This window comes from Semicossyphus pulcher, unplaced genomic scaffold (assembly GCF_022749685.1).
Source record: "Semicossyphus pulcher isolate SPU_LCO1_2020_fin unplaced genomic scaffold, fSemPul1.0.p SCAF_19, whole genome shotgun sequence".
Taxonomy (NCBI): domain Eukaryota; kingdom Metazoa; phylum Chordata; class Actinopteri; order Labriformes; family Labridae; genus Semicossyphus; species Semicossyphus pulcher.
The window spans coordinates 9,040,002-9,066,106 of record NW_027211692.1 but is presented as its reverse complement, the minus strand read 5'-3'; the positions used below and the strand labels follow the sequence as shown (position 1 = coordinate 9,066,106).

Sequence of the window (26,105 nt, the reverse complement as noted above, 5' to 3'; positions counted from 1 at the left end):
TACCATACGTCTAATAATGTTCCCTCTAAACATGACCTCCCAGAAGCATCCGTTCCGTAACACTAAATCTGCATGGTAGAGAGTTTTAACCGAACGCTGACAGGACGAAGATTTATAAGCAAGCACTTTAAAATGTGAAGCTATTATAAATGCTGTCCCTGCTAAGTTGGCATATTGCATTCAGAAAAAAGTGGAGAAAAATTGAAGGGAGTCTGGCTGAAGCAGATCTCATGGCCTTTAGTTTGCTCATTATTTTTGTAATAACCAGAGAGTCACTTGGAATCGTTTCCAGGCACGACCTCGCTCCGGCTCCTCCAGGAAACGGCGCACAAACAAGCATTCCTGAATTTGAATCATTTAATTTGTTTCTATTTGGATTATTAATCTAAATAATCAAAATCGTGTGCAGCCAGGTTCACTGAGTTTCCTGCATGTGTGTGTTTTTTTGACACCATGGCATCAACACGCTCCCCCCATGATTGCACATTATATCAACTTGGACAAATGGATATGTTGATATTCCCAGTTGGTATCTGTCATCGCGCGCGTGTGTGTGCATGTCCAAGTCACATGATTGTTTAGAATACATTTTATGATTCAAGGTCACTGGTGGGCAAGCTAATGTGGAAAACTAATAATGTAGCTGCAGGGTCGACTACAAATTGATTCATGGTGTTGTATTATCAGTAACATTACATTCACAATAAGATGAGGAGATGCAGAGATTTTTTCAGCTGAATGCACAATATTTACTGGTATGATAAGGTCGCTTTGTAGAAAGGGTTACAGAATGGTGCAGAATGTTCACCTGCTAATGCTAGTTGCTGTTTGTAATAGTTTAGGGTTATTTTGGTGTTTGGATGTTTTGAGGAAAATTTACACCATCCTGAAGTCTGCCGATTTCAATACCTGTATATTAGGCCCATGTTTTTCCACCTAATTGCAGAGAACATCAAGTCTCCCCTGTAGTGGAATTGATTTCATGCCTGCTCTTATTGTAGTGGCCCACTGGCAGATTCTTAACATGGGCGATTAAATTTGTAGTGTTGAATGAATGAGGTTTGGCCCCTCCTCGCATGACCGATGCTGAGCACAACCTCGCTGTCTGTTTCGGAAACTTTGAAAAACTGCCATACCGCAGACATCTTGCACCCTTCTTCACACTTGATGGAAGAGGGGTGGCACGCACACACTCGTGCAGGGTAAATGTCGTAGCATTGCGTCAAGCTTTTTTAGGGAATCATCGAGCATTTAGGCGGTGGAAAATATCGGCCAATATGCCATTTTCAAACTAAATTAAATAGTAGCTTTCTTAGTTACAAATATAAAATGATGCAAGCTATTAAGAGCTATTGATCAACATTAGCACTAATTGGGGGTTGTGTGTCCATTATACGTTCTCCTTTGTGCTCTGTTTTGGTCTCCACCACTGGTGAGGGAAATATCCAGCTCTTTAGCTACCAGAAGCTATACATTGTTCACAAGCTTGTAGCTGTTGGTACCACTTGGTGCTGGGCAGGTGTGTTTTTAGATTTCCTTAACCACTGATGAAAACCAAACAGGAAAGTCGTGGGTAAAAAGGAAAACAATAGTTAATTTATTGTGAGAATATTTATTAGCTTCAAATACTTGGAATCATAACACAGGTTGAAAGCATGCCTGTTGAGAGAAAAAAAATAAGACTCAGGTTGTGAAAAACAAAGTTTGTTTTTATTGTGTCCACCTTAAAGCTTTGAGGCTGTTTGTCCTGAAAACCTGCCTTTTTTATAGTAGTTGGACAGAATGTAGCGAGTGTGGAAGTCCAGCTTGTTTGTTCACCTCAGCTGCCAGTGAAGTAAACAAACACAGATCTTGACCTTGCTGCTGAGAAACACATGGAGGCTGTATAATATACCAGAGCAACAGGCCAGATGATGCACTGATGGCAGCCCATATGGAGGAACTGGCAGTGTTGCTGGCTGTAACAGGGGGAGAAATTAGAGGGCCGGGTAAGACTAACCGTGACGCAAAGCAATGCTGTCATGGGAGGTTCTGCTGATTATGTGAGCGAGATGATTCTCTCTGAACGCCCTCCGAGAGAAGAAGCAGCCTTGGATTCATGCTATCAGCGGGCTTGGAGTGTTTTCCGTCTTCTGAGGCTTGCTTGTCCGTACATTTCTTCAGCTGTCACATCCTATTTAGAAATCAACTACGCTACGTCTTTGTTCAATAAACAAACCCACCGCATGCATTCCACACATATCACAGCTCGTGTAGTTGCACAGGGGAATGTGTTCGTCAGAAGAGGCTCACACAAATCATCAGACACTTTTAGTGTTTGAGCGAGCGGACCCCCTGCCGAGGCCGCGCCGTGGCTTAGCTCGGCCCCTGCGTTGGAGGCTAATCGCTGTTTTGATTAGTCTTTTTTTGCCCAATCTGTTTGCACGGAGCAGCGATCCCACGGCCATGCTGAATGAAAGGGTTTATCAGCTTAAGCCTGTTGTAAGGAGCACGAGAGGTCTCATCTTTTCACTGAGGAACGAGAGAAACCCGTCGGACACAAGTGTCCAGGCAATTAGAGACGCTGGGGCCTCAAAGAGAGAGATTACTGGCACACAGAGTTGCGGTCGGCTGCTTTTCTTGTCCTGCACATTATTCACACGATGCTGAGACACATGATGATCAGTGCTGGTTCCTCACAGGGGAGTGGAGGAGAAGATAACCAGCGTAGTCACTGTGGGGAAGATTCAGTAGATTCAACATCAAGTTAAACTTTAATCAATTGTTTTAATCCAATATGGTGGTCAGTTTTACCTCCTAATGCAGTGGTAGTGGCCATATTTTCAGAACTGGTATGGTACATTCCGTCTTGTTCTTTTGGACTCAGCGCATCTTACACACACTCAGTGTTCTTGTGTGAATATTTTGTCAGTTTAGTTAAACTGTCATCATGCCCTAATCTAAAACTATTAGCATAGTAAAGCAGTTAGCTGTGTGGAAAGCTGTGACCAGTCCCAGCCAGTGTGAGCCTCAGACTGCCAGGTCCTTGCAAACAAAGTAATAGACTTTTGCCCCTGTTAGCAAGTTTGAAGTGTTTTTGAATATTGAACTGTCTGACCTATTTGCTGCCCATGGGTCATGACCTGAGGGACCTCCATTCATGGTAACATCTGCTGTTTTTTCATTCAGATTGGCAGGAATTTGGTTAAGCAAGAGATAGCGAGGATTATAGTCTGTGCCTGCTGGTCTGTAAGGCAATGTGCTACGTTGCTTAATGAGATTAGTATTGTCATATTAGTAACAGTTGTGAATATGGACATTTAGTCTGGTTTCCTGGGGTCTGTTGATATGTTGATACTTTAAGGAGATGCACATTTACTTTGGTGAATTTTCTTTTAACAGTTAAAGTTGCATAGAGAACCGCAGACCTGAAATAAATGATCTGATTTGCGCTATTAGCAGGAACACACTTTCCATTCTGGTTGTGTTATCGATACGCTGTATAGAGTGATGCCAAGATGCACCATTCTCCAACCTCTAGGTCAAGCTTTAAAGAGTAGCTCCAGTCATGTTTTAAGACATATAAAATACTCTTGAAATAATAAATTGTGTCTGATAGGATTTTTCTGCAAAATATGTTTAATTACCTAAAAATCCTCCCAATTCATCTCCTCCTTCTCCCATTAAAAATTCCCCAATCTGCATAGGCCCCGCCCACTATGAAGATTTCCAACCGCCCCCTCCGTCGCAAAAACAAAACAAGTCTCTGTCATCGTTTAGTGACAACTTGTTGAAACTTAGCCAGCCTTCAATGTAGCAATTAGTAGTAGTAACGTTAGTAGTCAGTAGTGAGTTCGCCGAAGTGGTCGCCATAGGTTACACATAATGATATGCATAGCGTCACCCCGTCCATTAACGGGATTGGCTCCTTAGGTTTGTGATGTCTCAAACCTGCCAATCCTACAACGTGTTGTTCAGCCTGTCCTTGGTACAGTGCAGTTTAAAAGCAGACAGGCCCAGCCATGGAGATGACTGCTTATGTTGTCCCTGATATGTCTTGTAGCACATGAGAAACACCACATGGAGATGTTCACAAGGTAAAGGGGGAGTCTTTAAGAAGTAAATGTGCATTAAAAAGTTTTACAGATGCTGCCCTCACAGTACTTAAATCAGTTATAATTCAGCATTTAGTGTCTGACTTTTATACAACAATATCGCTGAAGTGAAATGAAGAGATGTTTACACTCATGTGTACCAAATTATATACTGAAACCTTGTAATTGAATGCCAGTGTAATTAGTTTTGTCTGGCGTCAGTGAGGGATCGTGACTCACAATTTCATTACTTTAACTCCTGTGGCTCTTTTTAAAATAGGCCATGAGGAGATAGAGGAGATAAGATGTTAGCACACAAGTCCTGCAGTGTTTCAAGTTGAAAGTGTGTTCCCTTGAAGACGGCCATAAAAATATAACACCACGTTGTTTTGCTCCTCAAACATTCAGACACACTCTGTGTCTGCAACTGAGCTCTGTGTATCCTCTGGCAAGTAGAAAATCTTAACTGCTGATCCCGACCTAATACAAAATACTTCACAATGTCTTCACTCGAGGCTCGTGTCTTTTATGTTTTTCCTCTCAGAAGGAAATGAACTTAAAGTGAGAGCGTTCCTTCTGAGGTTTCTTGCAGCCTGCGAGGTGTTTAATTGAGTGAGCCCTCTCCCTGCTCCACAGCTCTCCAGTGTGTCACTCACCACCTGCTCATTTGACGGCGCTGCTGCTTTAGGAAGGCAGCAGGTGTGCTCTTTAAGTCACATGGTAGCTACCCGGGGACTGTGTGATGTGGTCAGTCAGCGTGCTTTCTCTAAAGGTGAAGTATAGACTCTACAGAGATCATTAAGTGCCTTTTAAGCAGCCGAATCAATAGCCAACTGTTTGTGTGCACACAATCCCCCGCAGGAGCGTACAAACCTGATGAAGTGAGGCAGAAAAAGATGAAGGTTTCATGTCAGGAATGTTAGATTTCTGCCAACACATACACCTTTCTTTCCTTCTCTTTTTTCATCTATCATATAATTATGGCGTGCAGTGAGAGCCACAGGTATGTACTATGTTTTTAAAAGCCCAAAAGGGGAGGGAGTTATTACAGCGAGTAATATTAGGAATGGTTTTTTTGGGGGGGGAATGAATGGAACAAAGAGAAAGCTGAGACGCAGTTTTGATCTCTCTCCGAGTGCAGAGAGGAGCTGATTGTAGCTACATGTGGAATCATTTCTCTCCCGTCCGCCGTGTGGCCGAACCCCCCTCGAGAGACAAAGGCATCTTCATCACTTCATCGCTTCCGCCCTCAGCGCTTTGTTGCTCCAGGTGTTCGCTCGTCTGAGCCGTGGAGACGAAGAGCAGATAGAAACTTTGTCCAAAAAGAAGAATAAGAACCAGGTCTTCTCACAGGTGCTTTATGAAACTCTGCTTTCCCTCAGTCGGACTTTATTTGGGAGGACTCCTCTTAGTGTGTTGCGGTGAGGGGAAAAATGTTGGGTAGGGCCCTGCCAAGCGGGGTGGAGGTATGTTCATAATGTATACTGTAATTACTCCCTTTAATTACTGGCATCAGAGCGTGATCAGAAATACCAAGGCAGTGTTTAACATCACTTGTGCTAGCGGGCTTTTATTTATGGCCTTTTCTCCAACTTACATTAAAAGCAGAAGTGAAGGATTTGACAGTTTGGAGTCCAGACGAAAGACACTTGGGGAGTGAAAGGGAAATGAAGCTGGCTGCACATTCTCGGCCTCCCTTTTACATGTTCCTCCTCCTCTCTCCAATCTCAGAAAGACAAAGCAGAGCCAAGTTAAATATCTGGCGCCGCCTCAAAGCTCCGAATGTTTCCGCGGAAAGCAGAGCGGTTTATGCGAGTTCACGGATAGAGATAACAGATTGCATGTCTTCTGTGGCCAGTTTGTTTGAGGGATGGTTGTACCACACACTGTCCTGGAATATAAGGTCGTAAAATATAAGGGCTTCGAAAGTGTGACCATTTTGAACTTGAGTCTTTTGGCATCTGATCAGTGCTGAAAGAGCTTTTTGTCTGAAACACAGCAGTTCTCGCAGGTGTGTCCCACTGTTTGGTCTGATTTTCCTGCGTTTGAATAGCTTTCAACTCCCATTATTTCTTGCTTTGCAGCCTCCTGTCGAGGGCCGGCCTTTTTCTGCTCTTCCTTTATCCGCCCCGCTTCCCTCCCGTTGTGAGGCCCTTGAGTTATTTTGCCCTTGAAAGCCAAAAAAGCTTGTCCCAGAATCATCTATTAATTAGGCCGCCTCCTCTTCCCTTTTACAGAATCACCCCCAGGACATCAAAATGAGCCAGAAGAGTCAGAAAAAAAACCCTGCAACCTTTTTTTTTTAGTTTCCATCTTTCCTCTGCGATGAAAAGAAGGAAGGAAATGCTGCGTTTTCAATGATCGGCTCCATCTTTGATCTTCAAATTGCCTCCATTACGTGTCATATTATTCCATGTAGAATTCCTCAGATTATCATGCCTTTGATCTCCGTTCAGTCTCTCGCATCACCTACTGCGCTTATGAATGTCACTCCTGATTCTGTGCCGCGTTTCAGCCATACAATAACACACACTACTGCGGCTCATTATGCAAACACGCACATAACGCTCTTCTTTATGCATATGAAGGGAATCTGTTCCAGTCACAGCGTGTTTAAATAGATGCCAGAGGGAAGTGTGCTGATGGTTTTTGGGGGGTTTTCGCGGTGCAGGCAGAGTTTGATACAGTTTGTGTACTTGGCACGAAGTGAACAGATTGCGAGACGAGAAAACAAGAGCGAGCTTCAGCCGTGATCCAGCGCCTGGTTTTGTGTTTGCCAGTGGTGAAGTGTGAGCAGCTGTGGGAGGATGCCAGCATGAGGACTGAAATAATTACTGCAGTATGCTAGCTTAGTCAACAGCATACAAGTGCAGCTGTTTCCTTTAGCTGTTGAAAGACTTTCAAAGGAGGAAATGCAGCTTTTTGAGCGAGCGGAGTCAGAACCAGCGAGCGGGAATCTGCAGGGCCGTGGAGAAAGTAAGGAACAGTCAGAGGCTGTGACACAGAGCGGGAACTGACACATAAGTGTGGACAGGACCGCTCCGAAGATTTATTACCAACCTGTGGGGCTTGGACACACACCATTTTGCTATGTTGCTATTAATAGGCTCCGCCCACGCAGCAGGGTCTTCTTCACACCAACACAAAAGAGCCGGACGAGGAAACTGGGTCAGCTTTCTGTCTGTTTACGACGAGGATGTGTTTACTCCCTCCTGATGATGCTCTCGTCTTCAAACATTTGGATGGTTTGTCTCTTTTTCTATGAGGTGCAGAGGAGGTTATAACTCCCACAGCAGCTTTAAGTATTTCAGCATCAAGAAAAAACCATCCTTATTGATATTAAATATGAACACTCATCAAGACGCAGTAGGTGTGGGTGTTTCATTGACAGTGGCCTAGCAACTACAGCTGCAAATAATATTATCATTTTCGATTAATCTCCTCCGGATGGGCATTTCCTGTGATTTCAATATTCGAGCAATGTACAGTAGTTACCTTATGAATGAGTAATCGAGTACTCGCAAATTATATATGTTTTTTACCGTTGAATAAACATACGTCGGACAGAGATGTTAACTAACTCTTTTACATTAATGTAAACAAATTGTATGGACTTCTGTTCTGTGCTGCTGAACACGTAACTTGCATGTTTTCCACTCGCGTAGCTGCTGTGCGGCGTGATGGTGGCTTGTACTCCGGCTCAACAAACGCCATCAGCTCCCAGAAGCCTTCTAATTCCACATCACTTAATGTTATTAGCAGGCTAATCTTCTCCGCTCTGGTATCATCATAACGACGTGTGCTAACAGAGCTAGCAAATGATGTGATGCGAGACTGCCTGTTGTCTGTCTCCACTTGTCTCCTTGTGATTTAAGCGCATGTGGTTATGCATCAAACTAGTATTTTATAGTTTAACAGCACATATCTTGCACAGCACTTTATTGTCGTCTTTTTTGTCAAAGTACTTCCAGACATCACTTTCCCTGGTCACGGCTGACATGGTGCATATAACTGAGTTAAACTACTTTAGCCGAAAACAGCGGGTGCGCGAGTAGTGTAACATTACTCGAATAATCAACAACAAGTACTCGAGTATTCGTCCCCATCCCTGTAATCTACCTGGTATTTTTCCATTATTGATTAACAATTAAAAGTGAGGTCTTCAAATTGCTTATTTTGTCAAACAACAGTTTAAAATCAGAAGTTTTCCATTCCCAAAGTGACAAAAAGCTGCATTCAGGAAGCTAAAACCAACCAAAATCTATTTTCTTTTGATCGATTAATCGATTAATCATTGGAGCTCCTCTTGCAAAGTAAGCACACCACGCTTTCATCACATTTCCATTCAAATCTGTCCATGAAAATATGCAACATGCCACTTCTAAACAGTAAGAGGAGCACAGCAAAGACAGAAATCTATAATGCAAAATATGAAAAGGTGTTCGTTAATGTTGGAAGCTGTCGCTCTCGTTGGATTCTCCTTTGTAACAAATGAGTAGAGTTTTAATACCAGCACATTTCCATCGCTCATGGCCGAGGCTTAAAGACTTTTTGATAATTGCATTTACAGACGGTGATGGTTTTGCCGCTCAGCAACATCCTCCGTCCTCGGCTTTTCCCCAGAAGAGCAGCTCTATGTCATCTCAGTCTGACGAACTCAGCAGCTGAAAAGTGGAAACACAGCAACAGTCACTTTGCTCCAAATTATGCTAAACAGGCAGTTCACTCCAATCCTGCACTGCTCCCATGATTTTTTATGCACGTTTTGTGGACGACACATCTTCGTAAATGTTCCTGTGCACAGACGGAGATGTGAACATTAATCATATCAGTGATTATGGGTGAGGAGGGTGCATTATCGTGCAGACCTGTACGTCAGTTTCCTGTTATTCATCATGAAGGCCACAGTTTGCGTCCAGAGTGTGCTTCTCTTCCTGCACACTTTCTCAGGCTCCAACAATGGCCCCCTCCTTGCTGGCCCCCTCGTAATCCTCTTTACCGCCTCCCCCTCCTCCATCCTTTTTCCTCTCTCTAACTTCTGTGCTACAAGCTCCCTCAATAGGCCAGCAGGCGCCCCGCTGCGTTGTCAACATCAGCCAATCAGGCTGAGAGCTGCTGCGAAATTAAATGTTTGGAAATGATACAAAGCTGCTTAAATGGAAATTAAATACTTTTAAATAATGAAAACTTTTTAGAGATTTAACCAAAACTAAGGGAAAGCTAGATTTAAGATTTATTTCCCAGCTGAATAAAAACCACAGAGGCTCAAAGGATGCTGGGAGAACGAAAAGAATATGAGTTGACATGCTTTGTTTTGTTACTTTCCCTCTTTGTTACCTTTGTTGGTGTGAAGTCTGTTCCTCAAACCAATGCCTGCTTCGTTGTACACCATGTTTTCCATCTGTATTTGCATGACTCAGATATTTACTGGCAGTACTGAAGCTTAAAGGGTTAAACATCTCAGTAAGGATGAAGCTTGTTAGCACAGAGGGGGGTCTGTGAATCCTTTCTTCCTCCTTCCAAATGAGCAGATCTCTCCTCCAGTCGTAACTCTCCCTTGTTTCATCGTTTAAGAGATTCTTACAGCCTGATTAAAAATGTAATTATTCATCCATTTATCCCTTCATGCATCAAACAGCCTTTTTTCTTCAGTGGAATGGCGAGTGACGGCTGGTAATTGTAGATCAAGGCGCAGCCGAGCCGGACGTCTGGAGGGAAGCTGGCTCTCGGGCTCAGGCTTTTGGCGGCCGGCTGCCCCTGGACCGCCGACGAGCTGGTGGTGGTCGCGAACTAAAAACGATCCTGCTTGTGAAGTCAACCCCAGCTCGCAGCGGCTCTGGCGGTTTGCCCCCCGTGCCAACCGAACAAACGGCTGCTCTTTTTCATCCGAGCCCTCGCTGAGTGATTCCTGCCCTCTGCCCCAGGCCGCGACGAGAGTCGTTGTCACTCAAGTCGAGTGAGCGTGAGCGCTGGAGGAGGGCCGTGACACTCCAGAAATCCACTTCAAACTAACAATTAGAGCATGCTGATACATGCGGCTAACAGGCTGTTATGAGCATGCTTTGAGGTTGAGATGGTTTTAATTATCAGCGGGGTTTAGGGCCATTTAGCTTTCTCAGGTGATGCATACGAAGTAGTTTCAGTCTGATTATGTGTGTTTGATATAGTAGAGGACTATGAACTGTTTTCTTCCTGAGTACTGGAGCAGAGCCTCATCAGCTCCCACAATGCCTTTCAATATATGCAAAGCCGTCTCTCGACAGGGCTTGTTAAGCATCAATACTACACTCCTGCTCCAGAGATTTATTTCAATATGGGCCATTACTGGTGATAAAGTCGCTGCTCAGCCAACTGCTCGCTCCCTTTGTGACTGCGGCGTCCTTAAAGGAGCCGCGTCCTCCAGCTGCAAAAGGTGAATAAACTCCTGTTTCTCTTCACACCGAAACAATCCAGCTTTGTGACGATAACGATCAGTCCATAAACCGCTGTGGGACGCTGGAGATGACATAATGTTAAACATTAAACCACAGCGTTAAACGAAGCGTGGCTGGAATGTCTCATTTCATCATTCAGCAGAAGGAAACATTGGACTGTATGTACGAAAGAGCACAAGCAGCATGAGGACAGCCGCATTTATCTTCATTACTATCTTCTTTGTTTTGGAGAAAGAAGAAATCTGGACTGAAAAATGATCATTTCCAAAATATGTGGAGCTTTATTATCCTTTTCTGGCTGCAGAGGTTATATTATAGCCACCTTGTGTTAGCAGTTAGCAAGAATGCATCCCTTTTATGGTGATATTGCAATGCAGTCTTACTTCATTCATATAAAGCATGCATTGTTTTAAACATAGCATCATATTGAAGTGCATAAAACTTTGTCTGCCTCCACCCGTCTCTTCAAAGCATCTCTTTCTCCGCCCTTCAGCCTGAGATATCATTAGCACAATGAAAGGGATCTTTGACCAGGATATGTGCTTTATTTTTCACTCCTCTGAAGCGCCGCTCTGTGCTGCTCATCACGGCCTAATGGCACACAGCGCCGCAGCAATTAAGCAGCTGTTTGGAATTTATCACATAAACCTCCCGATGCCTTTTTCTCGGTTTCCCCAGAGAAAGAAAGCAGAGGGACGTTTTGCTTTACAGAGTGCTTTTAGGTTCTCAGCAATTAGGAAAATTGGCTGTGATTTGAAAGTGATCTACGCCTGTGACACTTTCTTTCCTCTCTGCTGTCCAGTGGCTGAGCACAAACGGAGGGACAGATCTGAAGATACTGAGTGTAGATTTTTAAGAATATACTGTGCATGGTACTACTGTATGTAGAAAAACTAAGCACCTCGCCCATCATGTTAACTGTTAACGGTTTTACGTTGCCATGCTTAATGCTCAAGTCCGACTTCTTAATCAGGTCTGATTGGTTTTGTTAGGCTCCACATTTTACACAACAGGTCTCATGCAAAATGTCATGGTGTACATGATCTCTATAACTCAACTCAGTTTATTTATATAGCATCTTTCATACACAAAGAATTGCAGCCTTCACAAAGAGCAAACAGACAGTAGGTAAAAACAGAAATTGAGAGCAGTAGACGATAAAACAGGGAATAAAAATATAATAGAACAATAAAAGATTATTAAAATGCAATGAAAAGATACAATTAATACATAAATATAGATAAATATATACATTAAAGAAAAAAAAATGCATCAAACGCAAAATTGTGATAAATGTTGGTCCACAGTTACATAAAAGTAATGATTTCTGATATGACTACTCATACTGAGGACATACTGAGAATTTCAAACCTGCATTTGATTCAGGACAACATATTAAAGTGGCTAAATCAGACTCTTATAGATCTGATCCTATGTGATTTGTCTGTTTAGCACAGTTCAGAAAAACTGATCTGAATGACATATGAGCAAAAGAAATCAGCGGTGGGCACTTCTGCCTGCAATCAAACCAGCCTTTGATTGGAGTGTAAAGTCTCCGGACAGCACGCTGCAGCTGCAGAGGAGAGAAGCTCTCTGAACAGACTCTGTGATTGCAATTTGACTGACACAGGAAACGTCTTCAGGCTGCAGATCTCTGCTGCTCAGGGACCAGCCTGGTGGGCTTCTAATGGCTGAGTGGACCCTCAGCAATCTCAGGCAATTACATCACTTAATCATTAAGATCTAAAACGGGGAGGGGTGCTGCTCTGCGAATTCATTACGGGGTCGAAGCACGAGACGAGCTGTAGTTATAGAGACATAAGAAAAAACTGCCAGTGTGAGAGACGTGGAGTCATTACCAGCCAAGTGCTCATGTTTGGAGCAGCAATTAGCGGTTATTGGATTTCTGTAGACCATTATCGAATGGACTGTGGAACAAAATCAATTATAAAAGCAGCATTGCATCATGTCCCTTTTGTCTTCTTACTCCACGGTAATTCCATGTAGGCCGGGAGTGCTTTTTCTGTTTGTTTTTGTTGTACGGTGTATGAAAAATTGCTGACTGATTCTCCCCGTGGAAACAGTAAGGCAATTCAAGAATGTTTACGAGCTCATTAAAAATGAAACGCATTGTCAGGTCTGTCATTTCGCAGCAGAGAAATGCGTCGGAGGGAAAAAGAAAGTGTCCCATACAAAAGTCCAGTCCGGGCTGAACCAGTCCAGGCTGGTCGCTTTGCTGCTCACTCGGCCGGACCACCCAGACTGTTCTGGTGGGCGACACAAGTGAACATTGTTTTCCTCTGGGAAAAAGATCATGTAGCAGAACGGCTCTCCAGATTCATTTCTTGTCCGAGACAAAAGGACTAATCAACAAAAGGCTGAACACGGCGAAAGATACCTAATTGCCTGCCTTGGAGAATGGTCCAGATCTATTAATCTTGACATTTTGGTGCGGATATTCTTCATCTTCTGATGATCTTTTTTTTTCGTTTACCAGTGACACATCAATTAAATGAAAGCGTATCTTAAAAAAAGAATGTGTCCAAATTTACCCGAAACTTGCTACTTATATTCACGGCCCCCAGATAAACATAGTCCATATTTTGTTGACCTGCTTCCCTTCCATACAGTGTCATCACTTGAGCCAAATACTTCTTTCCCGCCAAAATGAGCGCGCTGACGCAGGTTTTTCAGACCCGGGAAGATTGTCTCTGTTGAAGTATACTCCTTTTATACTATACTCTTTTTTTGCTGCGTCACCGTCTGACATCACAAACACACTGGAAACAGGGTTAGTAAACAGTGAGGTTGTTACGGTGGTTAGGTCATCACTCATTCAGTCTGTTTATCAAACTTGGCGCCGACAGATTTGGAACGATGTTCGAGCGCTGCTCGGAAAGAGACCGGCGGAACTTGTAGGTGAGATGACAAGGAGTCGCAGAAGTTACCGACGGAGCACGGCATTGCACCGGAAAGGGGGCGGAGTTTAGTCTGCTGCAGAGTCATTTAACCCGGCTCTGAATGCCGATTGTAGCCTTTCCCACTAAGCATGAAAGCCGGGTGGTAGCGGGTTTTTTGACCCGAGGGAAAGGGGCTAAACATTCTGCCCAAACACTATATTAACCCAGATGGACAAATGGCGCTACATATTTGGGAACACATGCATGCTCTCCGGAAGAAGGACCTAATAATAAACTTATAAACTTTTTCCTATAGCAACAGATGCTAACAAGAAACATAAAAATGTTATGGTTAGCATAAAATGATCCTGTTAACACAGTATTTGCTAACTGCTTATTTGCATTTGTCGAAACACCCACTGTGTCTTCTCTGTCAGCTTCAGCCCGAGTGCTTACAAGGCAGTAAACATAGCAAATCATGAGCGTTCTGTGTGCTACCAAACTCATTTATTGTGGGTTCGATGTCTAACTTTTCTATTGGCCTTTTAAAGCGTTATCCTGTCCAAAACTCTGGTAGTGTCAAATGCCAACAAACCAAAGTTGGATTCATGTATTTTGAGATGCTAACTGGGTACCATGCATTTTGTTTTGTTAGTTTGTTGTTACTTGGTATATTTTTGATGGCGTACTTTACATTAAAGTATAATGTGAGGAGCATTTATGGCCGGACCATGGGGCCATTTCCTTCACATATCTTCTGCTCTCTCCAGGAGAGTCGGAGTGAATTCAAGCTGTTTTAAAGTGGCCTGTTATGGTATGGGGGTAAATGAAATAGCAGGAAATATTTCAGGGCCATAAATCTCGGAGTGAGCGGGACTGACATGCAGCAGCAAAGAGCCGGCTGTGCGGTCTGCTCGTGGTAGGTCATCTGCCAGAATTTATAAATATTATTTGAACAAACTCGTTTCCAGGCCGGTCATTGCCGTCTGTCCTGTGAAGGAGCGACGGCTGAGATCTTGACCAGTTGTTCTGTTGTCTCAACAAACGTGAGAGGGCACATAAACCGAGAGCAAAGAGAGACGGTCCTGCAGCAGACTCCTTGTTCTTCAAAAATGCTGTTTACATCTGAAACCTCTCCGCTCAGATACACTCATACTTGTATTTTTTCCATTCAGACTGTTAAGTTCTGCAGCTGGAATCAACTAGAAGATGTGAATTTGAAGCTATAACCGACGGGCTTTGTTTTGAGTCAATCAGAATTGATTTCATGCATGATGCCTGCTAATTAGCATGTAGCTTATTGTATGCTAACGTGCAGACATGCTTCATCGGATTATGAGCAAAGCCACATTCAGCACTCAGATTTAACCGGTAGTTTATGTTGGGAAACGCAACCACTTGCAAACAGTGTGCTCTGTAGGCCACCACATATACTGTGTGTTTGACAGACCACAGCTTCCTGGTTGGTATTTGGCAGCAACCGGAGCACAACATGAGCTACATGGGGTTTGATCCACAGCCCAGTGACAACAAAATGACTGCAGGGAAAGATGGAATAGATTAAGTCCAATCCAGATGAGTGAGATAGAGCTGAACCTGTAATTAGACTTAGATTGAGAGTGACACAACAGGTTACACCTCTAGATATATGGCCCAGGGCTACATTAAGACCCTAAGCCTTGAAAAGCGGCTTGAATGTGGCGTTTCTCAACATGTCCATTGTGCGACTGTTACGCCGCCGCCATGTTTAACCACCCCACGGCACAATGCGCGCTGGTCATCTGTGTGTACGGATGTCGGTTTCGCTTGTGTCTGGCAGGATGTGTGTGTATTCTAGGAAGCTCTTCGTCCGGTTCCTGCTCGTATCCATTACACCGCGTGCCACTCACAGGCCGGAGGGAGCAGGCAGAAATCTGTAGGTTCGCTCAATCCTGTTAATGTGGAACAGCATTTAATTAGATCCGCTCCACACCGAGCAGCTGCATCTGTGTCTGCAAAGTAAGGACACTCTGCATGATGTTAAGACGCCAATGGCTTTGAATGGACCCGTAAAAGAGCATTTAAGGAGGACTTAATTTGCAGTGTGAGAACATGATGTCATCTTAAAAGGGCATCTTCTAATTACGTATGATGGCTGCAATGATTAATGCCTCATTCAATTATTCTTCAGCCCAAGATTATGTCTCCAAATTGCTTATTGTGTCTAACTAACAGTACAAAATAGAGCTGCTACAATCAATTCATTATCAAAATTCAGTTTAGGTGAAGACATGAGGCCTTACTTTCCTAAGGAGCCATTGCCTCTTAATAATTGTTTGGAATACGAGGGACACCCACATGTGAAAGTTGTCTGACGTAGAAAGTACACCACATCAAACATTGAGGTTTGGCTGGGAGTTTGCCTGCTGTATTGTTATTTCACTTTCCAAGTTAACTATTTACACATCAGTGCATGCAACATGAACTGCGCTCCACTCACTGTCTATCACATCACACCCACAGGAAAAACTGTGCCAGGAAATGTTCCCCTCAAACACATATTGCCTTACAAATACAAGAACATTAGGTTGTTTGATCAAAAATGGCCAAATTTCAAGACGTTTACAAACATATATCTAAATTATTTTTTTGAGGTGGGTGACCGAAAGAACATCCAAGTTTTAACTCCAAACAAAAAACCTCGACGGATAGATTACCGAGGTCTGACGGATCGTAAATCTCGTTAGGTGGCCGTTTACTGTGGAGTATATTTCTGCCTTTGATTTAAGGAGGGAAAAAGTTGGATCAAGGTGTTAACAGACCTGATTAATTTGAGGCAGACACATTTATTTTCAGTGTCTGTTGTTTTCCCTCCATGTCACTGTTGACTCTGTCAGTGCCCTAAAAGGAGAGGAACCTTGCTTCCTGGCCAGGGAAAACAGAGCTCGTTTGGATGATGTGCTTTCTTCGTGGTATTTTTCAGGAAAAAAACTGTCACTGACAAATATCACTAGAGAGCAGCTTCGGCATCGCAATCCAATTTTCCACAGCGAGAAGAACAGGACATACATATTGTCCAGCCCTCCTCACTTTCCATTTTTTACTGTGTGTCGGAGAAAAGCATTTAAATGCGGTGTGACTGGCTATTGTGCAGCCCATCACCTTTTCACCCCTTCCTCCCTCATTCCCTGCCTCTCCACTGTGTGCTCATGCGTGCCATTACAGTCCTGGTGGAGGAGGGAAAGTGATGGAGGACTGCAGAGGTGACGAGAGGACCGAGAGATAAAAACCAGACTGATTTCTATCTTGGTCGAGCTCCAGGCTCAGGCAGCAGCAGGCTCCTGCTCCCCAGCAACCAGGAGAAAGGGGATGAAGGATTGTAATGCTGCAGCACGGATTGATTCTCGTCATAATCTGTTCCTATCAGCTCTGGCGCAGCGCCTAGTTTTGTCACAGAAGACACTCGCTGCTTTTCAAAAAGACTGCCTGCACACTTTTCATGCTATTACGCTATGCAGCCACATTGTCTCATTATTTCCAACACTATCCTATCGCTCTTTACACTGATACTGTCTTACAGATCATCCCAGTCAGGTGGGTTTCTATCTCCTACCGGTTACTTTTGCAGTTATGTGGGTAGCCTATGATGAACGAATATAAAGTAGCACAACAAATAATTTAAAAGCTTAAAAATGTACCCACACCAAACACCAAAATGATGCAAGTAAGAGTACTTGAAAAGCGCTAGCAAGCTAAATGTTTTTAGAATATACCTGCCAAGGAACGCTAGACACATGTTTGCTAGCTATTCTGGTAAAAGTTATTTTTCAGCTCACAAAAATACTTTCAGCTAGCTGTAGATTAGCTTACTGTGGTTAGCTTAAAGTAACAGATGGCCGGTTGAAATTTGCTAAAGAAAGGTTTAAAATAGATGGCTAAACTAATGGTTAGCCTAAATGGTTAAATTAGTCAGCTAAAAGTATTTTGTAAAGCACTTAATTATATTGATAAAGGTAATTTTCTTATGGTTAGCTAAAATCATGGATATCGACGTTAGCTAGAAAAGCCATAAACGCTTTCAATAACAGTTGAAAAAACAAACTAAAGTATGCACAAGACAGGAAGGGGTAGTAGTTTTCTTATAGCCTAGTAAGCTAAAAGTCATGGATAGATGATTGAAGTTAGCTTAAATAAGCTTATAGCTGAATTGATAACCAAATGTAATGATGATGAGCAGCTAGTTAGCTAAAAGTATTGGATAAATGGGTAAAATAGAGAAATGTTTTCACAGCTGGATAAAAATGTCAGAGCTAGCTTTTAAAGCTGTGGATAGATGGTTGAAATTAGCTAAAATAAGCTAATAGATAAATTGATAGCTGAATGTAATGATCATAAGCAGTTGAAAAGCTAAAAGCACTGAATGAATAGGTGAACTACATCAGTAAACGTAATATTTTCATCATAGTTTGCTAAAAGTGATTGAGAAATTGTCAAAGCTAGCTCTTAGCTATGAATAGATGTTAAAGTTAGCTAAAATAAGCTAGTAGATTAATTGACAGCTGAAAGGAGTGATGATAGGCAGTTAAAAGTATTGGATTAAAAGGTTGAATAGTAATGTTTATATAGTTGCCTAAAAGTGATGGACAGTTTGTTGAAGCTAACTTCAAGAGCAATTAAATAAATGGTTCAAAAAAGGCAGGATAGCTGTTTAAAATAGCTAAAAGTTATAGATACATGTTTAACGTTAGCTAAAATAAGCTAATTGGATTAAAAAGCCTCCTTACTTACCTAGCCTACATTCTCCCCACTCACACTACCACCTTGTATGCATTTAAAGGTTGCATTGACTATTCTTGTCTGTATTTAGCTGTGCTGGTGATGCTGGAGCTGCAGGGAAACACACACAGGCAGGGGCGGGTTAAGGGACTGGTGCTAACTGCTTCGGTGTGACGCTAGTAGTAAACAGGAGGGGCGGAGAGGGTGCTCTGTAAGAGTGGTCCAGCTTAGAACAGCAGCGCCTTTTGTGTCTGCGAGTTTCTGACGGTTATTTATAAACCCTGTAAACCCACAGCACATTCCTGGCTGCCACAGACGCAGAGAGAGCTGCACCTCACCCATGTGTGTCCTCTTTGTCTGTGCGTGGAGCTCGACGAGGAGCTGTCAGGTCAGGGATGACCTTATTCTGTACCGCTCACATCTGGTTTAATAAAGAAGACAGAAAAGCCAGTGATTGTCTTCTGTCCTGATTCTGAGGGTGAATGAAAAACCATTCCAGTCCTCTTTTTTTTTTGTTTTTAATTTGCTCTTGGCTGTTGCATTTTATGACCTCTGCTTGTGGTCTTCCATGACTCATATTAATGGGAGGGCGTCCTTCCTTGGCAATGGATTCCTCTGTTTAATGTTAGCCTATTACTGAACTTGACTACTTTGAGAATGCAACTCTCTTCTCTCTCTTTCTGTCCAAATCCCCTGAGACTCACTCTTCTGAGTTTGTGGAAAACATTAATCACATTTCCCTGGACGGCGTTTCAAAACCAGCATTGGACAATAATGCTTTCAGGGTTTTCCTGTTAGCACGGCGCCATATTAGCTTTATCTTTAGACTGTGGATCACTCTTGGGAATTTATTGTACAAAGAATTTGGCTTTCATATGCTTCCTTGTATAAGATACTTACTAAATACTTTAATCTGTATGTTTTATATATTCCACTCACAGCTCAGGAGAGTCATTTGAGGGTCATCCTCCTCTTCCTCTTCTTCCATTTTGTTCTGGCTGCAGTTTCATGCAGGTTTCCTGTAGCCGAGTCCAGAGAACTGCTGGAGGAAGTCCAAGCATTAAAGGATACCCTTTCCCCCACCCTTTGAACCAGACTCCCATTTTTTAACTCCCACGAGCTAATGGTCACAAATGTATAGTTTGGAAGTAGTGTAGTCCTGTGTGTAATTTCAGTTCTGGATTTATTTGTCTGACTTGCATTGTGCTCTCCAAAGGTTTTTGATTACAAACATACAGATTAAGATCATGTTTCTCTTCCTGTGTCTGAGAAAGGAATGAAAAGACCTTCACAACATAAAGCCGCACTGAGTTTTTTTCTTTACCTTCCTGATTATTGGCAGGAGTTTTCCCTTCCTATACATGTAAAGCCTGATTACAAAAGTCAAGGTCTGCTTTGCTCTGGCTTGCGGCCTGGAATGTTTAAATCACTGAAGATGTTCTGTAATTAAAAAGGGTAAGTCTTATACTCTCAACTAAAGTCTTTGAAGAGCTGCAGTCACTGATTTTGTTCGGTGAACCTTACTATATATCTTAAAGAAAAGGATTGAGATTTAAGCTTGACTTGGGGAGGGAAATATTTCTTCTAGCCTTTGGCACAAGCTGACAAAAGTATAATCGCACTATGTTGTAACAAGTTAGCTTGACACTTAACATTTGGTTTACTTATGCTACAACTAAACCAAGTCAGCCATCATCAAATCTTTGTTGCAGAAAGAGATGTTCCATCCAGTGCAGCATTCTGGTTAAATAACTGAAAGTAAGGGTGTTTGTAGGAATAAGTGGAGTGTATGATGTTTTGTTAAGATTGTTGTCAAGTATTGCTTGTTCCTAATGACCACACACTCCAAAGGTGGAGTGAAAAGCTGACACAAAGAGGAGAATGATGTAAAATACGGGCACATGTTCAGACAGTCTTTTCTGGACGGCATTCAGTATTCTATTCAGTTTCAGTTCAAAGAAAATGTAGCACAGCTTCACAGCCACGACATGAATTGGGGTCAAAGTCTGACTGCAGTGTCAGACAGATCCTCTCTAATCTAACATCGGAAAGGTGTTCGGCTTTAAAAAGATCAACAAAAGGCTTCTGAAAGCTGCTTGAGTCAACACTTACAATACAAAGAATGAAGTGGTTCTGTCAGTAATTCCCATAACAAATCAATACAAAATCATACTGTTCCTACAAATAACTGTGATTTTAGCCTCTGCTATCTTTCTAACAACTGTAAATGAGGAACCTTAAAGCCCCCCTCCAGTGAAAATCAAGTGTTTAACCTTGTAAACATCTCCATCTGGTGTACTTCATGTGCTACAAGACATATCAGGGACAACATCAGCAGTCATCTCCATGGCTGGGCCTGTCTGCTTTTGAACTGCACTGTACCAAGGACAGGCTGAACAACATGTTTTCAGATTGGCAGGTTTGAGATGTCACAAACCTAAGGAGCCAATCCCGTTAATGGACAGGTTGACACTATGCGTATCATTATGTGTAACCTATGGCAACCACTTCGGCGATGTGCGAGCCAGCTGTAACCGTCATCGTAATTTAAACTCACTACTGACTAACGTTAACGCTACTACAACTGATTACGAAATTTCAAGCTAGCTAAGTTTCAACAAGTTGCCACTAAACGATGTTCGATATTTGTTTTGATTTCGCGTCAGAGCGGTTGGAAATTTGCATAGTGGGCGGGGCCTATGCAGATTGGGAATTTTTAATGAGGGAGAAGGAGGAGATGCTTCGGGAGGATTTTTCAACATATTTTGCAGATAAAACATATCAGACACAATTTATTATTTCAAGCAATGCATTTTATATGTCTTAAAACATGACTGGAGCTGGTCTTTAAATTCTTACCAACTTCGCTTCTATGAGTGAGCTGTAGCCCCCAGTTTATACTCAGCCATGTTGTAATTTACACGTTAAGCTGGTCGAACAGACTGCTGGAATTTACACGTTGAGGTATTTTAGAAACAAGAAATCTAATATGTCCTGTTGGCTTATTAGTCTGAGAAACTTGCCAACCATTTGCAGCATTAAATCTGCGCCAAGCCTGTAATTTCCTCCACATTGTCCTTTATTTCCTGTCCCCACAGTGAGGCCACTGGTCTCGACCAAACATTTAGCCACTGACCCAGTATTTTATTGCCAGTAGCTCAAGCATTTCCAGCCTTTAACGGTAAAAAAAACCCTAAATGAATAAAGGAGATGTGTTGGATTGAGTGCGGAGGATTTGTGCCGGAGGATTACATCATCGCGTCTAAAAAAGCCCTTGAACTGCTGAAATAAGATATCAGAAGAGTCTCGAGGAAACCGAGGCTTAGCGCGGGCTGGTGACCTCTGCCTGCATCCGTGGGAGGCCTCAGATCTGTCTCTCAGCGTGTGGAGCTGAATTACAAACACGCCGCCGAGCGCCCACTTTCTCTCTGATGCCTGTCGTTGCATTGGATGCTGGACGGCTTCTTCGGCTATTTCTTTTTAATCTTGGCAGTGTTTCCTTCTGAGAGCCTTAACAGGTGTGTACAAGACAAATCCCACTGAAAGAGGCCCTCAGGTCTACAAGGCGGGGAGGTGGTGAGAGGGGAGATTACTGAGTGTTTATGTAAAAGTGTTTCTTTCCTTGTAAGAGTGTAATTTAAAAGCAGGGATGTTTAGAAGGTGTCAGGGAGGATCAGGAGCTGCATGGAGGTTAGGCTTGAATGGATGACATGAAGGCCGTGCTTTTTTAGCCGGGCTATTAAAGGCTTGAACTTTGAACCTGTTCGCTGCCCTGTTGACCAGGCCTCCAACAGGGTGACGTGACCCTGAAAATTGCCCTCCTCTTTCTGTCTGTCTGCCTGTTGTGCCCTTCTTTCATCATCTCTGCCCCTGCTGTCTGATGTGTGTTTACAGCTATATAACCTTGTTTGTGTTGCCTTCAACACATTTCAGCAGCATGTAATGGTAAAGGACTACACAGTGCTTACATGAGGTTTTGATCTAATGGTGTGTGAAAACAACATAATGAATATGTCTTAGAATGAGGTTGTGTTTAGTGTAATTGTTCTTTGAGTTTCGCCACATCAGAGCCAAACCGCTCTGACAGCAAAGTGCTCTCATAAATCATATCAGCTCTTCAAAATAAAGCGACAGCAGTCATATGGAAACCACGCTTTCAGAGAGGAGTTTATGACTGTGCTGGTAAGAGGCCATTCAGGAGAGAAAAGTTGCACAACTATTGCTGCAGTATCTTTCATGGAACTCTTTATGATTTACTTTGAGTTCATTAAAGGCATCAGAAAGCATCTAGTTTTGTTCTGAATAGAGGATACTGCTGGTTTTGCATGTTTTAGCCACAAACTCAACTTGCTTTACCATTCTCCAAAGTGTACTGCAAGTTTGGTGTTTTTCTTTTCTGTAATAAGGAATTTACTGAAAATCAACCTGCATGTAAATAGTTTGAAATAATATATCACTATAAACATACACTGTAAACTCTAACTAGTTAAGGTTACTTAAAGGAAGCCAATTACCTTGGGAAAAGTAAGTAGAAGAACTTAATTGTGTCAAGTCATGAGTAATAATTATGTGTTAAGAATGAACATGCATACTTTTTTTAAAGATCGAAGTACACTGTAAAACCTGACAAGTTAGTTCAACTCAAATCATTTGTGGAAAACTCTTTTATTCATTGTTAAGGTAACTTACATAAATTAGGTAAACAGTACCCATTCAATTCGGTGCATTGGACTTATGAGTATTTTTGAACTTATCAATTAAATAAGAGGAACTTAGGGAAGTAGTTTATCTCAACTCAAACTCTCCTGTGTCTACTCATTTCAACTGAGGAAACCGATTACCTTAAACCTTTTAAGTTGCGGTGTATAAGACGCACTTTTAATACTTTTTTTTTTTTCATCTATTTATAGAAAATTTTGTTTTTTTATAGCTTCCATGTCATGTGACCCAGTGTCCTCAAATCAATGTTAACACTCACTTTGACAAATAAGACACACCTCATTAAATTGGATGTAATTGCTTCTAATATTTTATAATCATGTTTTTATGTAAAATTTGATGGGGTTTTTTTCAATTCTTTTCAACGGACATGCACCATCATGATCGTGATTGCAGCCGCCACCCTTACAACAATCGATGTTACAGTAGGCTGCCAGCTGCCTACCGCACTTCTTAGACTAAATAAGTTCATGTAACTAACTGTAATCAATCACTACAAAAAGTGTTCCAAAAGTTAGTGTCACTCAAAATGATTAAGTACCACACTAATCATTTTTGATTTACTGCTAATTAATTGGGATGAGTCAAATTTCTTTGAGGATTGGGTTCAGTTAACTTATTTCTCTTATTAAGATAGACTGTTAACAGTGAATAAGTAAGATTTATTTTGTTGTTTAACTGCAACTTTCTGATGAAATAGAAAACGCTTACAAATACTTGTTGACATTCAATTTAGCATTTTTATCTTCAGCATGTGGTTTTCAACAAACTTACATCGTCATGGTTCAAACCTTGGGAACTTCAGTTGTGGAGCTTCGATTAAAATATCACCAAAATGTCACAAATCTTCAGCAGATGAATTTGCTTTAGAGGAACATGAGGTTTGAATTAAATTCAGAAAAAATCATAACAGCTACCAAATGGACTCTGTGGTGAGAATATTTTGTCAAACTGCATTTTCCAAACTCAAAAATGACCTTTGAACCTCAACTCTTGAGTCAACATGGACTTTGAAGTGGTCTGAAAAGTGAAACAAACAACATTTCCTTTGTAACTGGGCAAACCGTCTGAGATCATGTGACGTCATTTAAAGCTACAGAACAGCTACTTAATGATATTTAGCTGAGACTGTCGTATTGTACAGAGAGTATGCTTTTGGAAAATGGATTACGGCATATTCAAATCATGAATTGTTTAATCATTTAATGCTGCTGACAGGACAGTTACCTATAGGCATTAGCTTAGTACAGTACAAATGTAACATAATATTGTGTCTGCACCTTTGATTAATTGGACAGAGGCAGTTGAAGGGGTTCAGGCACCTGATAGACATTCCCACCCTCCCTGCCGTCTCTCAGCCGTACTCGGAGCTCCAAGAGATCCCCCAAGAGAAGCTGGAGGAAGTTGTAAGAACAAAAAAAGACTCTTAGCTTTCTGAGCTGCCACCACAGTCCTGACCTTAAGTATGTAGAAAATTGATGGATGTTTATTTTGAGGCTCAGCAGGGGTTCGGCTCCGAGCTACACATCAGACCTCTTTATAACGGCCTGTGAGGGGGAGCGTAGCCTCGGGTCTTTTGGCAGAGCGCTACAGGTTGTTCCAAGGACTCTGCTTATAACAAAAGGTGACCTGGTCTTTGCTGCCGAGGCTCCTGAGGCCCGAAACGCTCTGCCAGAGCCGAGGTTAGCCAGATCAGTAGCATCTTTTAAACCGCTTCTCAAAGCACAGTTGTACAGGGAAGCATTTTTACAATGCACTTTTATGTGCTGTGTTTTATGGCTGTTCCGGGCCGGTCTGTCTCCTCTCAATTGAGTTTTTATTTCCATTGTCTTTGTTTCCTTTTATCTCTTTTTCTCCATTTTTAAAACACTGTTTTGTGATGCACTCTGTAGTTGATGTAAACGCACTGAAATAGTATCCCCAATTGCCCAATTAATTTCAGGGAGTCTGATTAAAATTGAAGGACATTCAAACTGTCAGACATTTTAAAGTTCACCTGCATTAATTATAGAGCATAATGAAGTAGTTTTACATGGAGGAAATTACATAAATAGATACATTTCGGTAACTGAAACTGTGTGCCCTTGTGCAAGGTTTTTTTCAAGTGCATCCATGGACATGTGGCCCAGACTTGATGGATATTTGATTTGTGGGATGTTGTGTGCAACACTTAATCTGCTTGAAATGAAATCTGCACCCAAGAGTCTCTTCAACCAGCCAATATGGGCTCATTTTGTTAGAGAGGGAGCTTATGGGAGTCTGAATCTGTCGCCGCTGCTGTGAAAAGTATCAGGGCGGAGGGGGTGGGATAAGCCCAGAATAAGTAGTATGTGGCGCATAGGCGAGGGGAAGAGGGGGGCTTGTGAGAGATACGAGAAGGGTCCAGATGTACAGCTCGGCTATAAAATGCACGGGGCCGGTCTGCAGCCGCAGCAGAACAGATGTGACTTTTAACGAGCGTAAGAGAGGAGAAAAAGGCTAATGGGTGGATATAAGGTGTCACCATGTAACCAAACGTCACTGTGGAGCTGCTTGTAGCTCAGGTAATGTGCAGAAATAGAAAGGGCGTCCTCTCCCTCAGGAAATGGGAGCCATTGTTGGTGTGGCAGCCTTGTCTCGGTGAATCGTAGCCTGCAGCAGCAGAAGCTAGATTTGTGAGATTTGAAGAAGTTGGACTCTCAATTTCCTGAAACAGAAGCCTGCTTTCAGGCTCACATGGCTATTTTTAGTATCTATATGTGTGTGAGATTTGTTTGTGTGTGTGTGTTCACATGCTGAGGCCTCAGGGTGCTGCCTCTGTCAGAAGTCTGGGTTGCTTTATGAGGCAGACCAGACACAGGGTGTCATTGTGATTTATGAGACTCCTCACGAGCTGTGAAGGGTACAACTGGAGAATCAACACAACACAAATCATCTACTTCAAATCATGCCACTTATTGTGTATACGATGCTTCGTTGAATGTGTTCAGAACATAACTCAAAATCTAAATAGGCTATTGTGCTTTTATTTAGGGTGACAGTAAAATCCCTCAGTGTATTTATGGCCTATTTGCATTGTGAGAAGGTAGAAATGTATGTGAGAGATGCAAGAAATCGGTTTTCCATTAAAAAGGGTGCTCTAGATTTTACTATTGCCTTTTCCCACTGGTGAAAAAACCCGCTAACGCCCAGCTCTTTTGCTTAGTGGGAAAGGTTACAATCTGCATTCAGACCCGGGTCAAATG

The 26,105-nt window shown here is 42.3% G+C and overlaps 1 protein-coding gene across 2 annotated transcripts in view; it reads left to right on the top strand.

Annotated features, from left to right (window-relative positions):
* Positions 1-26,105, top strand: part of nxn (nucleoredoxin) — a 66,850-nt gene that overhangs the window by 10,879 nt on the left and 29,866 nt on the right. The window contains exon 1 of one of the 2 annotated variants that reach the window (XM_069668618.1): positions 7,243-7,318. The exons of the other annotated variant lie outside the window; for it this stretch is intronic. Within the exon in view, the coding sequence (XP_069524719.1) occupies positions 7,289-7,318 (30 nt within the window). The 5' untranslated portion in view covers positions 7,243-7,288. Of the gene's footprint in view, positions 1-7,242; positions 7,319-26,105 lie in introns of those variants that run through there. 2 annotated transcript variants of the gene reach the window in all.